Below are 13,164 nucleotides of genomic sequence, written 5' to 3' on the forward strand. Positions count from 1 at the left end.
ACGCCAACCTACATACGAGAAACGATCACCATGATAAAGTAAGGGAAATCAGAGCTCATACGGAAGGATATAGGTGTTCGTTCTTTCCGCGCGCTATACAAGATTGGAATAATAGAGAATTGCGAAGGCAGTTCGATGAACCCTCTGCCAGTCACTTAAATGTGATCTGCAGAGTATCCATGTACATATACGTGATGTTATGGTCGGGTCACGACAGATGGGACACAGCATCTCCGAGATAGTGATGAAGTGGGGATTTTCCCGTACGATAATTTCACGAGTGTATCATGAATTACAGGAAAAACATCAAATCTCTGACATAGATGCTGCCGGAAAAAAAAAAATCTTGCAAGAACGGGACCAACGAAGACTGAAGAGAATCGTTCAACGTGACAGAAGTGCAACCCTTCCACAAATTGCTGCAGATTTCAGGGCAGGGCCATCAACAAGTGTCAGCGTGCGAACCATTCAAAGGGTTTTCGGAACCGACTGACCATTCCTGTTTCCTTGATGAGTGCAAGACACGAAACTTTACACCTCCCCAGGGCCCGTCAACACCAACATTGGACTGACATTGACTGGAAACATGTTGCATGGTCTGACGAGTCTCGTTTCTGATGCATCGAGCGGATGGACGTGTGCGGGTATGGAGACAATCTCATGAATCCATTGACCTTGCATGTCAGTAGGGGAGTGTTTAAGCTGGTGGAGGCTCTGTAATGGTGTGGGGCATGTGCAGTTGTAGTGATATAGGATCCATGATACGTCTAGATACGATACTGGCAGGTGAGACGTACGTAAACATACTGTCTGATCACCTGCACCCATTCCTGTCCATTTGCATTCCGACGGACTTGAGAAATTCGAGCAATGCGACGCACCACACGCCCAGAATTGCTACAGAGTGGCTTCAGGAATACTCTTCCGAGTTTAAACACTTCCACTGGCCACCGAACAGCCCAGACATGAACATTATTGAGCATATGTGGGATGCCTTGCAACGTGTTGCTCAGAAGAGATATCCACCCCCCCTCCCCCTCCAGCCTCCCCACCCCGTACTCTTACGGATTTACGGACGGTTCTGCGGGATTCATGGTGTCAGTTCCCTCCAGCACTACTTCAGACATTAGTCGAGTCCATGCCACGTCGTTTTGAGGCACTTATGCCTGCTCACGGGGGGCCTTACAGAGGATATTAGGCAGGTGTACCAGTTTCTTTGGTTTTTCATTGTATAATTTTCAGGAACCCTTCTTTATAAATTATACAATGTGAAGTAAAGCCCTATACTGGGAAGGACAAACAAAAGGGGCCAGGACGAGTGGATAGGCATACACCAAAAAAAGTTTTGCATCACCCCGCTTCCAAAGAACTGCTGAAGATAGACGTTGACTGTGGATACTGTATCACAGAAACAGTCCCTTTGACTGTTCGAAGATGTCACTAAACCCGCCCAAAGACGTAAACAACCATGCATGGTTCTAATGGCTCCAAGCACTATGGGAGTAAAAATCTGATGTCATCAGTCCCCTAGATGACCGCTGCCTACGAATCATGGCTCGGAGGATTCCCAACAGCAACGCCACCATGTTAAATAATGCTTTCCCTTCAGCCACAGGACGTGTTACGACTCAATCTGTGCGCAGTAGGCTGCATGATGCGCAACTTCACTCCCGACGTCCATGGCGAGGTTCATCTTTGCAACCACGACACCATGCAGCGCGATACAGATGGGCCCAGCAACATGCCGAATGGACCGTTCAGGGTTGGCATCACGTTCTCTTCACCGATGAGTGTCGCATATGCCTTCAACCAGACAATCGTCTGAGACGTGTTTGGAGGCAACCCAGTCAGGCTGAACGCTTTAGACACACTGACCAGCGAGAGCAGCAAGGTGGAGGTTCGCTGCTGTTTTGGGGAGGCATTATGTGGGGCCGACGTACGCCGCTGGTTGTCGTCGAAGGCACCCTAACGGCTGTACAGTATGTGAATGCCATCCTCCAACTGACAATACGTCATATCGGCAGCATATTGGGGAGGCATTCGTCTTCATGGTCCCCGTGGTGCACATCTTGTGAATGACTTCCTAGAGGACAACGACATCGCTCGACTAGAGTGGCTAGCATGTTCTCCAGACATGAACCCTATCGAATATGCCTGGAATAGATTTAAAAGGACTATTTATGAACGACGTGACCCACCAACGAATCTGAGGAATCTACGCCGAACCGCCGTTGAGGAGTGGGACAATCTGGACCAACAGTGCCTTGATGAACTTGTGGATAGTATGCCACGACGAATACAGGCATGCATCAATGCAAGAGCACGAGCTACTGGGTATTATAGGTACCGGTGTGTACAGCAGTCTGGACCACCACCTCTGTATGGTGGTACAACATGCAATGTGTGGTTTTCATGAGCAATAAAAAGGGTGGACATGATGTTTATGTTGATCTCTACTCCAATTTTCAGTACAGGTTCCGGAACTCTCGGAACCGAGGTGACGCAATTTTTTTTTTTTTATTGGACGTGTAAGTACCCTTAAAAAAACACCCTGTGATCTCAGAACGTAGAGCGGGCTGCGTCATTGTGAGTGGAGCGGTGCAAAGGGGACGATGGTGCTCACAGTGGAGCAGCGGGTGTTCGATGCGTAAAGTTACGTGACAACAGTGTCGTGCAAACGGTGTGGTAGGTAGTGTGCTGAGAAGTATAATGGTGTCAAAGTGCGAGCAAAAAGTATTAAGCGACGCTTTGTCCGAAAATGGGCTCAGACAGGGTCTGTTTTGAACAAGTCAAAAACATTTCGAAACGTGCCCGCACACCAGAAAATGTGGCTGCAGTCACCAGAAAATGCTTAAAAGTCCTACCAAATCAACCCAACACCTGTCGCAAGACACGGGCATATCACGTCGATCATGCGGACGAATACTTCAGCTGGACCTACACATGCATCCCTACCGAGTGTCCAATTTTCATGAATTTAAACCAGCAGATGCTCCTCAGCGCCTCCACATTCGTGAGTGGCTGTTCACTGAGATGGCAAAGGATGACTTGGACATGGAACTGTTCTCTGTGTCTGATGAAGCGTGGTTTCACCTGAGTTGTTATGTCAGCTCACAGAATCACAGGTTCTGGGCAGCGGAGAATCTGCATAACTTCCACGAAACACCACTGCGTTATCAAAAGTTGGCGTTTGGTGTGCACTGTCTGCAAGCCGCATTGGTCCCATCTTCTTTCATCAGGCGTTGATTTGGCGCGTTACATTGCCAACATTTTGAAACCATTTATGGCAGAATTAACGGAGGAGGAAACGACCTACAGTTACTTCCAACAGGATGGAGCAACTGCCCTTACACCCGGCAGAACCTTGGAGCACATTTACGCAACTTTCAGGCCTGATGGAGTTGTTAGCAGAGGTCAGTCTGGTCACGGCCCTAGCTGCCCAGTGTTCTATTACTTTGCGTGGGGAGCCCTCAAGTATAAGGTGTTGCGATACAGCAACCTTCATAGTCTTCAAGAATTGCAGCAGAACGTTTCGGATGAGACTGCAGCACTTCCAGCAGTCCAGCTTCTTAGTAGCTACCTTTCCTCTGCTGTAGTTCTATATAGCCTGGAACTCTGTTCTACGGGCCACTTTTATTTGCCCCACCCTGTAAATCAACATTACTGTGGAACCGGTGGGCGGTTAGAAAGTTTTACTGTCACGAAGGGACAAATGTGGCCGATAGGTAAGGAAAGGTTGGCTACTCGTGCTCTAAATTGTCAAAAGGAATTGCAATGTGATATTCCAGTATTGAGATAGCTGCATGGGCACAAAAAAAGGCGCTTTCGAGAACTCGGCTTCCGAGAAATCAAATTTGCGAGTTCACATAAGCATAGTGGACGTCGTATTTATCTGTCGACACCGGGCAAGCAACTTTCACGTAAAATGTCTCCCCTCTACGGTGATAAACATAATGGATGTACGAGTGTAGGTTATAGACACATATTTGATGACATGTCGAAGTTTATGGTCTGGCATGAATCGTGCTCAGATACCTATATGGTAAGGCGACTGCTCGCGATAAGTGGGAAATCCGGGTTCGAGTTCCGGTCTGGCACAAATTTACAAATTCAAATGGTTCAAATGGCTCTGAGCATTATGGGACATCTGAGGTCACCAATCACCTAGAACTACTTAAACCTAACTAACCTAAGGACATCACACACATTCATGCCAAAGGCAGGATTCGAACCTGCTACGGTAGCAGTCGCGCAGTTCCAGACTGAAGCGCCTAGAACCGCTCGGCCACATCGGCCAGCTGCAAACTTACATTGTCGTCATTCTGTTATAGGAGGGTGTACCCAAACAAGAGGAATTACTTTTAAAAGCTGTATATTTTCAAATTATATGCAAAACAATCTTACCCCCTTCAAAATACGTACTCTCCATTACAACTAATACGTTAGTCCCACCGGTATTTCCACTGTTCGAAACATTTTTTATAGTTATCTTTAGACATGGCCTATAGCCCCTCCCTCGTTTTGTTTCTTGACTTCTTCAATATTGTCAAACTGGCATTCTTTCATGCCCTTTTTCATGCGTGGAAACAAGAAAAATTCGCACGCAGCCAGGTCAGGAGAGTAAGATGCGCCGAGCAGCAGAACAATGCCAGTTTTAGCCCAAAATTGTCTAACAGAGACCGCTGTGTGTGCAGGTGCGTTGTCGTGGTGCAAGAGCCAGTCTCCTGGCTGTCACAAATGGGTCTTTTTTGACGAACACTGTTGCGCAATCTTGTTATAACTTCCAAATAAAAGGCATGATTGACGGTCTGACATGGGGGAACAAACTCTGGATGATTCGGGCAGTTGATGGATGTCTAGAACGAGATTTATCATCAGTCGACATGTCGCCATCAGCTGCATGTTGGTCACATAAACTTGCCATCATTAAAAACGAAATGCCCGAACAAAACAGTGCTAGCAAAAACAATCACTGCAGATGACCAGAACAAGCCAGGTCGACAAGACAGGCAGCACTGAACTGAGAATGAGTTGCGCTATACATGCCTAGCGGCAGAAATGTGTACTACACTAGCTTCGGCTACATCCCAACAGGTGGTCCGCGGACCCCCAGGGGTCCGCGAGTTATAACAGAGGGGTCCGCAAGATGCTATTAGAATAAAAAATATATTAAATATATTTCGTATGATAACAGATTTTTTTGTTTTGGCAGCTTCCTGCACGAGCAGAGCTTTAGTGAACGCTAACTTCTGCGTCTAGAATCTTCCTGGAGCCAACTGACACTAGCACATTCTAGCATAAAAATAGAATTAGATAGAGGCAAATAGTTCCGCTGTATGCCGTTAGACTGCGCGCGCTGCCTCTTTGCAGCTGACAACTGACGCTCACTTTACAGAAACTCGCATTTCAGACGACAATCGACCATTGTTAATTTATTGCCAGTGCTTTCACAGACCGTGTTGTTTACGTATTCAGTATTCTGTATTAAAATAGTAGTGCTTGTAAAGCGTTGTTTTTCGCGGAAGCTACAGTTCGCGTGGTTAAAAATGGACTGTTGGTTAAAAAGGGGTTCGTTAAAACGAGAAAGGCCTACAGATGAAGAGGAAGATAATGCATTTGATGTTCAAGCAAGTAAGTCAGTGACTCTCGAACCGAAATTGTCAGTGTCAATTGAACCTAAATCGTCGGCGTCCCTTGAACCTAACCCTTCAAAGACCAGTGTTCAGCTTACTGGAAAAATTAGAAAATATAAATCTGATTACTACGAAATCGGTTTTACGTTCAGTGGACCTGAGCAACAACCTAAACCTCAATGTGTAATTTGCTATGAATATGTCGATGAGCTGAACGCAGTAGCCGTGCGGTTCTAGGAGCTAAAGCCTGGAACCGAGCGACCGCTACGGTCGCAGGTTCGAATCCTGCCTCGGACGTGGATGTGTGTGATGTCCTTAGGTTAGTTAGGTTTAATTAGTTCTAAGTTCTAGGCGACTGATGACCTCAGAAGTTAAGACGCATAGTGCTCAGAGCCATTTGAACCATTTTGAATATGTCGATGTTTTTTCTCTAAGTATCAAAAATAGAAACATATAAGAGACTCTTAATTTGGCTTTTTTAGGTACTTGATACTGTGATATGAGGGGGTCCTCGAGAAAATTTTGTTGGGAACCCCTGGACTACGGCAATGTATTTTTTAGGTACCCCCTCGTACAGATGATAGTTGTCCATATTCTCAACTGCGAGACATTTCATACGTTTGTGACTAGTCCCGCCGGCCGGGGTGGTCGAGCGGTTCTAGGCACTACAGTCTGGAACCGCGCGACCGCTACGGCGCAGGTTCGAATCCTGCCTTGGGCATGGATGACTGTGATGTCCTTAGGTTAGTTAGGTTTAAGTAGTTCTCCGTTCTAGGGGACTGATGACCTTAGAAGTTAAGTCCCATAGTGCTCAGAGCCATTTGAACCATTTTTTGACTGGTCCCGCCAGCGTGCAGAGAGTTAAGTGTCGGTGACGGTAGGTGGCGTGGCGTTCTACGGTGCGGGCTTCCTGACGAACGCGGCGTTCCTGCAGCTGGCGACCAGGTGGCCGCACGTGTCGCGGCGCTGGCGGGAGGCGGACGCCGCCCTCGCCGACTACGGCCGCCCCCGGGGGCTGCACACGCGCCTGCGTCTCACCGCCGCCTCCCTCATGTGCTTCGCGCTCGGTGAGTCAGCTGCAGCGCGCCGCGGGCAACACCTGCTATCCGCCTAGGCGAGCTAGAGACCCGACCAGGGCGGCAGCGCCATCGTGTTCACGATAGAGAAACATAGATGAGACGCAGTGTAACCGCAAAGGCCTTGTAACGATAAATAGGCTAACCACCACCATTTCACACGATTTTACGCTACTGGCCATTAAAATTTCTACACCACGAAGATGACGTGCTACAGACGCGAAATTTAACTGACAGTAAGAACATGCTGTGATATGTAAATGATTAACTTTTCAGAGCATTCACACAAGGTTGGCGCCGGTGGCGACACCTAAAACGTGCTGAGATGAGGAAAGTTTCCAACCGATTTCTCATACACAAACAGCACTTGACCGGCGTTGCCTGGTGAAACGTTGTTGTGATGCCTCGTGTAAGGAGGAGAAATGCGTGCCATCACGTTTCCGACTTTGATAAAGGTCGGATTGTAGCCTATCGCGATTGCGGTTTATCGTATCGCGACATTGCTGCTCGCGTTGGTCGAGATCCAATGACTGTTAGCAGAATATGGAATCAGTGGGTTCAGGAGGGTAATACGGAACGCCGTGCTGGATCCCAACGGCCTCGTATCACCAGCAGTCGAGATGACAGGCATCTTATCCACATGGCTGTAACGGATCGTGCAGCCACGTCTCGTCCCTGAGTCAACAGATGGGAACGTTTCCAAGACAACAACGATCTGCACGAACAGTTCGACGACGTTTGCAGCACCATGGACTATCAGCTCGGAGACCATGGCTGCGGTTACCCTTGACGCTGCATCACAGACTGGAGCGCCTGCGATGGTGTACTCAACGACGAACCTTGGTGCACGAATGGCAAAACGTCATTTTTTCGGATGAATCCAGGTTTTGTTTACAGCATCATGACGGTCGCATACGTGTTTGGCGACATCGCGGTAAACACACATTGGAAGCGTGTATTCGTCATCGCCATACTGGCGTATCACCTGGCGTGATGGTATGGGGTGCCATTGGTTACACGTCTCGGTCACCTCTTGTTCGCATTGACGGCACTTTGAAGAGTGGACGTTACATTTCAGATGTGTTACGACCCGTGGCTCTACCCTTCATTCGATCCCTGCGAAACCCTACATTTCAGCAGGATAATGCACGACCGCATGTTGCAGGTCCTGTACGGACCTTTATGGATACAGAAAATGTTCAACTGCTGCCCTGGCCAGCACATTCTCCAGATCTCTCACCAGTTCAAAACGTCTGGTCAATGATGGCCGAGCAACTGGCTCGTCACAATACGCCAGTCACTACTCTTGATGAACTGAGGTATCGTGTTGAAGCTGCATGGGCAGCTGTACCTGTACACGCCATCCAAGCTCTATTTGACTCAATACGCAGGCGTATCGAGGCCGTTATTACGGCCACGGGTGGTTGTTCTGGGTACTGATTTCTCAGGATCTATGCACCCAAATTGCGTGAAAATGAAATCAAATGTCATTTCTAGTATAATATATTTGTCCAATGAATCCCCGTTTATCATCTGCATTTATCTTGGTGTAGCAATTTTAATGACCACTAGTGTATTATACTGAGGTCATGGAATAGCGATATGCACTTATTCGGATGGCGGCGGAATCGTATGCACAACGTATAAAAGGGCAGTGCATTAGCGGAGGTGTTGTTTCTAAGGTGTCGCTTCTACTCAGGTAATGGAAATGTCGTGTGGCTAGGGCCTCCCGTCGGGTAGACCGTTCACCTGGTGCAGGTCTTTCGAGTTGACGCCACTTCGGCGACCTGCGCGTCGATGGGGATGAAATGATGATGATTAGGACAGTCCCTGAGCGGAGAAAATTTCCGACCCAGCTGGGAATCGAACCCGGGCCCTTAGGATTGACAGTCTGTCACGCTGACCACTCAGCTACCGGGGCGGACTTCTACTCAGCTGATTCACGTGAAAAGGTCTCCGACGTGATTATTGCCGCACAATGGGAATTAATTGAGTTTGAACGTGGAATGGTAATTGGTGTTAGACGCATGGGACATTCTATTTCGGGAATCGTTAGGGAATTCAGTGTTCCGAGTTCCCGAGATCCACAGGAACAAAAGTGTGCCGAGAATACAAAATTTCATCCTCACCAAGGGCAATGGAGTGGCCGATGGCCTTCACTTAACGGTCGAGAGCAGCAACGGTTGCGCTAACACATACACACACACACACACACACACACAACGTGTGGAATAACCGCAGAAATCCACATGGGACGAACGACGAACGTATCCGTTAGCACAGTTCGGCGAAATCTCGCGTTAATGGCCTACGGCAGCAGACGACCGCTGCGAGTGCCTTTGTGACAGGTCTTATGTCAGTCTTCATCCGAGCGGTGGGAACTGCATGCACTGGAAAAAGAGGAAGTCGAGCACCTCCTAGAAGACCACTGTTCTCAATAGCACATAAATCTTGATGTCTTCGGAGAACGAAACAATGCAGAAACTAATTGACTGGTAGTGTGTGATGTAGTGGCAATTTTGCAAGACATCGAGTGCACCTTCAACCTACAGTGTGTGAGGGTGTAGATCACACTGGAGATGGTTCTGTGATGTTTATTGGGTGCTTTTGGTTCCATAGCTTGGGCCCATTCTTTCAGGTCACCACGAATATTTCCAGCATGTTTATTTCAACGTTTTCTGTGACCAAGTGCTCGCCTTTCTTCTATATTTTCATTACGAGTATGCTGCGGACACTCTCGCCTTTCAAGATGACAACAGCACTGTTTTCAGGACAGCACCCATACATTCTTGTTTCACCAAACATTCTGGCACCCTAATCTCAAGCGCATATAGAGTATCCGAGAGTATTTGAAATTTTCGGTGAAAGGTGCCAGTCGATATCTTTGAAATTTGATACATTTATCGTTCTCCATCATCCCTGAAAATCTGTAAGATCATTACGGAATCAGCATGTTAAAGTTACTGTTTCTGAAATCTGTGAACTTTCTCACAATTAAGTTTATTATGCGTCCGTGTAAAGAGTGACGACTTCTGCCTGCCCACGATAGTGAGCTACATGTCTTTGCCAAAACCTCGTGTTTCTGTGGGATCTACTTATGCGGAGGACCTGGGTTCTATTCCTGGTACCACCAGGGATTACTCCATGAAAGGACCGGAGTGGGATGGCCTCGTGACGCCAATTGAGAAGCTGCTTGATTGACACGTAGTGGCTCTGAGACCAAAACAGCCGACGACGGCCGGGAGAGAGGTGTACTGTTCCCAAAGAAGTCCATACCACAACGAATGACGCAATTGACAGAGGACCACACGGTGGTCGGTTGTCCACGATTGGAGGACAAATATTTATTTTTTGTTTCGCTTAATTGATGGCAATATTCAAACGAGAGGCGGTGTTACTCCGTAGGAGAATGAACTGTGTCCTTTCTTTCTGACTGTATAAGACTACCGTCTGCTACTACTGTACCATAACCTTAAAGCTGGAAACAGGTTGTAAAATAAAACTATTTTGTTAAAGCAATTATGGTATACAGCAACAGAGCAGTGTTACCCTCTGAGAGGAATTTTGTTATGTTGACCGTGTTGTACCTAACGGAGGTGGCTTATCGGAAATGGAAGTCAGAATTACGTAAATATTTGAACAGTAACAAACGAAATTTTATCTGCACCGTTTAATGGATAAAGAAAACGGTCGTCAGCCTAACTAGGCAAGAGAATGATTAACATTTTCGTTCAATAAAATAGTTATTAGTAATTTTAGTGGATAAACACAACCTAAACTTTGTCACACGGGAGTGCAGTGAACTCTGACACATACATTTGTTTACGTTAAGATTGAAGCTAGCATCTAGAGCAGCACAAACTATTTGCAAAATTATAACAGATACCGAAACACACTATTACTTTCAGGGCTTATACAAACTGAATGGTCTTTGTAACGTTATTATTACTATTCACTGCAGAATCATTAATTGGATATAGGTTAAGCCTCTCTCAGTTAAATACTTTACTATTGAAAATGAAAGTTAATTGGAATCCACTAACAGGTTGCTTCTCACTATCATTTGAATAAAGAAATTATGGTTTTTATAATTAGTGGTCTCCCCATTACTTGTTACCCAGCATTAATACAATAGACAAACTGTGGATCCTGTTATATTATTAATATGCACTTCCTATACACAAGAGAAACATACACTTAGCAAACATGAGTATATAACGTTTCACAACTGCAGTTTTCCACTTTTACTACAGTGAAACACAATGTTGGCAAAATTGCAAGAAACTGACTCACCTTTTAGAATTTACTACAGACAGCAATGTGATCATTTACTAAGCAAAACTTTATAAGCCTCAGTCTTGAGAACTTTTAATTTGAAGTTGGCGACAACACAGTAATAAGCAATTTTAATAGGAAAATTATTTTCAGAAAGCATCACTTACTTTAACTCACTCTCTTGCCACATTCACTTTAACTTTCTTTTTACTATGTTCAAGAGCCATTAATTAGCAAAACTCTAGGCTTTAATGTTCTTTCAGTAAGGACACTCGGAAATCACTTTAGTTCAAACGGAGAGGAACCTGGGAGGTGTTATGATGAGGAGAAAAATCAAGCTTGGTATATACATTCAGATATAAATTACCTTATATTTGAGCACACTAACACATCCATTAAGCTGATCCTTCACTGTACATCATTGTAGTATTCCGATGCAATGATTGCGCAATGTGATGGCAACTGCATGTTGGTAGGTGGAATTGCAGGTAAAATTGCTGGACTCTGTCAGTTCTTGGTGGCGACGACAGATACAAATTCCAGAATAGTTCCAGCTATTTTATCCATCCATCCGAGGCATTGGAAAGTAGCAGAAAAAGCCTCTCTCGGAACCAGCACAATATGCATCTTTGACATGGCAGTGCACAGTTTGGTAGCTTGTCCCCGACTCGTAGCTCGTCCCTGACTATCAGTTCCACCTTTCCTACCCAGGCCAACCACAATTTGCGCGCGCTACACAGTTCCGTTCCCGAGGGGAACCACGCTACCTCTTATACACAAAATTACAAAGATTCCTAAGTGAGGATCAGCAGTTTACATATCAGCAACCAAACGCATTGAATAACACAGAACATTTGCACATATTAACATTTCTACAAAAAAATATTCACACAGAAATTACAATTATATATAGTAAGTTTCGTTCCCACCAAATGGGACAAAGAATTTAAATGACAGATACACTACATTGCATAGAACCAAACCATGACATCAAAGTTTGTACAAAGAAAGGAGTATACAGTTTTATGTTATCGATTCAAACAAACACATTTACAGAAGCACAGCAATGTAACATTAAATGAAACAAAAGCAAAATAAATCAGTACAGCATTAAGAGCTATGGTGTTACAACTGGGTTGATGCAACTGGCCACGGGGCCCTGAAGGCACTGAATATTTTAAAGTGTCTGAGCCATCGGTCCTGGGGAGCAGATCGGGCGCGTCTGCTGCAGTTTTATAGGGCTTTTGTCCGGTCGCGTCTTGACTATGGATGCACTGTGTATGGGTCAGCGAGGCCTTCGTATCTGAAGATTCTTGACGCAGTACACCATGAGGGTATCAGGATGGCCACTGCTGCATTCCGTACCAGTTCCGTCCCCAGCCTGTGTGCTGAGGCAGGGGAACCGCCGCTCGCCATCCGGTGGAAACTCCTCATGGTGCGACGGGTGTGTCAGTTCCTTGCCTGTCCTACCTCCCCTGCGTACCCTACCGTTGCCCGACCGCCTATGGAACGTCTATTTTCCAGTCGTCCCAGGACAACGAGACCATTTGGGATTCGTGCCAAGCATTTGCTTGAGTCCCTTGGTGTGGAGTGTGTGGCACCCCAACTCCAGGCTTTTACCCGCCTGCCTCCCTGGTTGCACCAGAGGCCCAAAGTCATTTTATACTTGTCAGAGTACCGGAAGAGCTGCACTCCTGCGTCTGTTTTTACCTCCTTATTTTACGATATTTTAAACCAGCATCCCGACCATGTACCAGTATTTACGGATGGCTCTAAACAGGGGGACTCTGTTGATTGTTCTGTTGGTTTTCCCTGATCGAGTCGTCAAGTTACGGCTTCCATCTTTGATGCCGAATTGTTTGCGATCTTGCGGGAATTGGAGCAGATGAGATGTGTTCCCAGTCTTAAGTTTCTCATCTGTTCTGACTCCCTGAGTGCCCTTCAGACCATGCAGCACTTGTACCCAGCGGATACGGTCGTCCAGAACATCCACGATGCCCTACTCCACCTGCAACGGCAGGGGAAGGAGGTTTCTTTCTGCTGGGTGCCGGGTGCCGGGACACGTGGGTATTAGGGGAAACGAACTGGCGGATGTGGCTGCCAAAGATGCATGTTCCCTCCCTCACGTTGTTAAATGTGCCCCCTCCATGCTGTTACCTCCCTTTTGCGTTTTCGTGTTA

The 13,164-nt window shown here is 46.5% G+C and overlaps 1 protein-coding gene across 1 annotated transcript in view; it reads left to right on the forward strand.

The window, feature by feature from the left end:
• The window catches only part of LOC126234932 (gustatory receptor for sugar taste 64f-like), a 157,693-nt gene that overhangs the window by 46,120 nt on the left and 98,409 nt on the right, over window positions 1-13,164 (forward strand). Inside the window, exon 3 of the mRNA XM_049943672.1 lies at window positions 6,515-6,700. Coding sequence (XP_049799629.1) covers window positions 6,515-6,700 — 186 coding nt within the window. The remainder of the gene's footprint in view (window positions 1-6,514; window positions 6,701-13,164) is intronic.

The sequence above is a fragment of the Schistocerca nitens genome, chromosome 2 (assembly GCF_023898315.1).
Source record: "Schistocerca nitens isolate TAMUIC-IGC-003100 chromosome 2, iqSchNite1.1, whole genome shotgun sequence".
Taxonomy (NCBI): Eukaryota; Metazoa; Arthropoda; class Insecta; order Orthoptera; family Acrididae; genus Schistocerca; species Schistocerca nitens.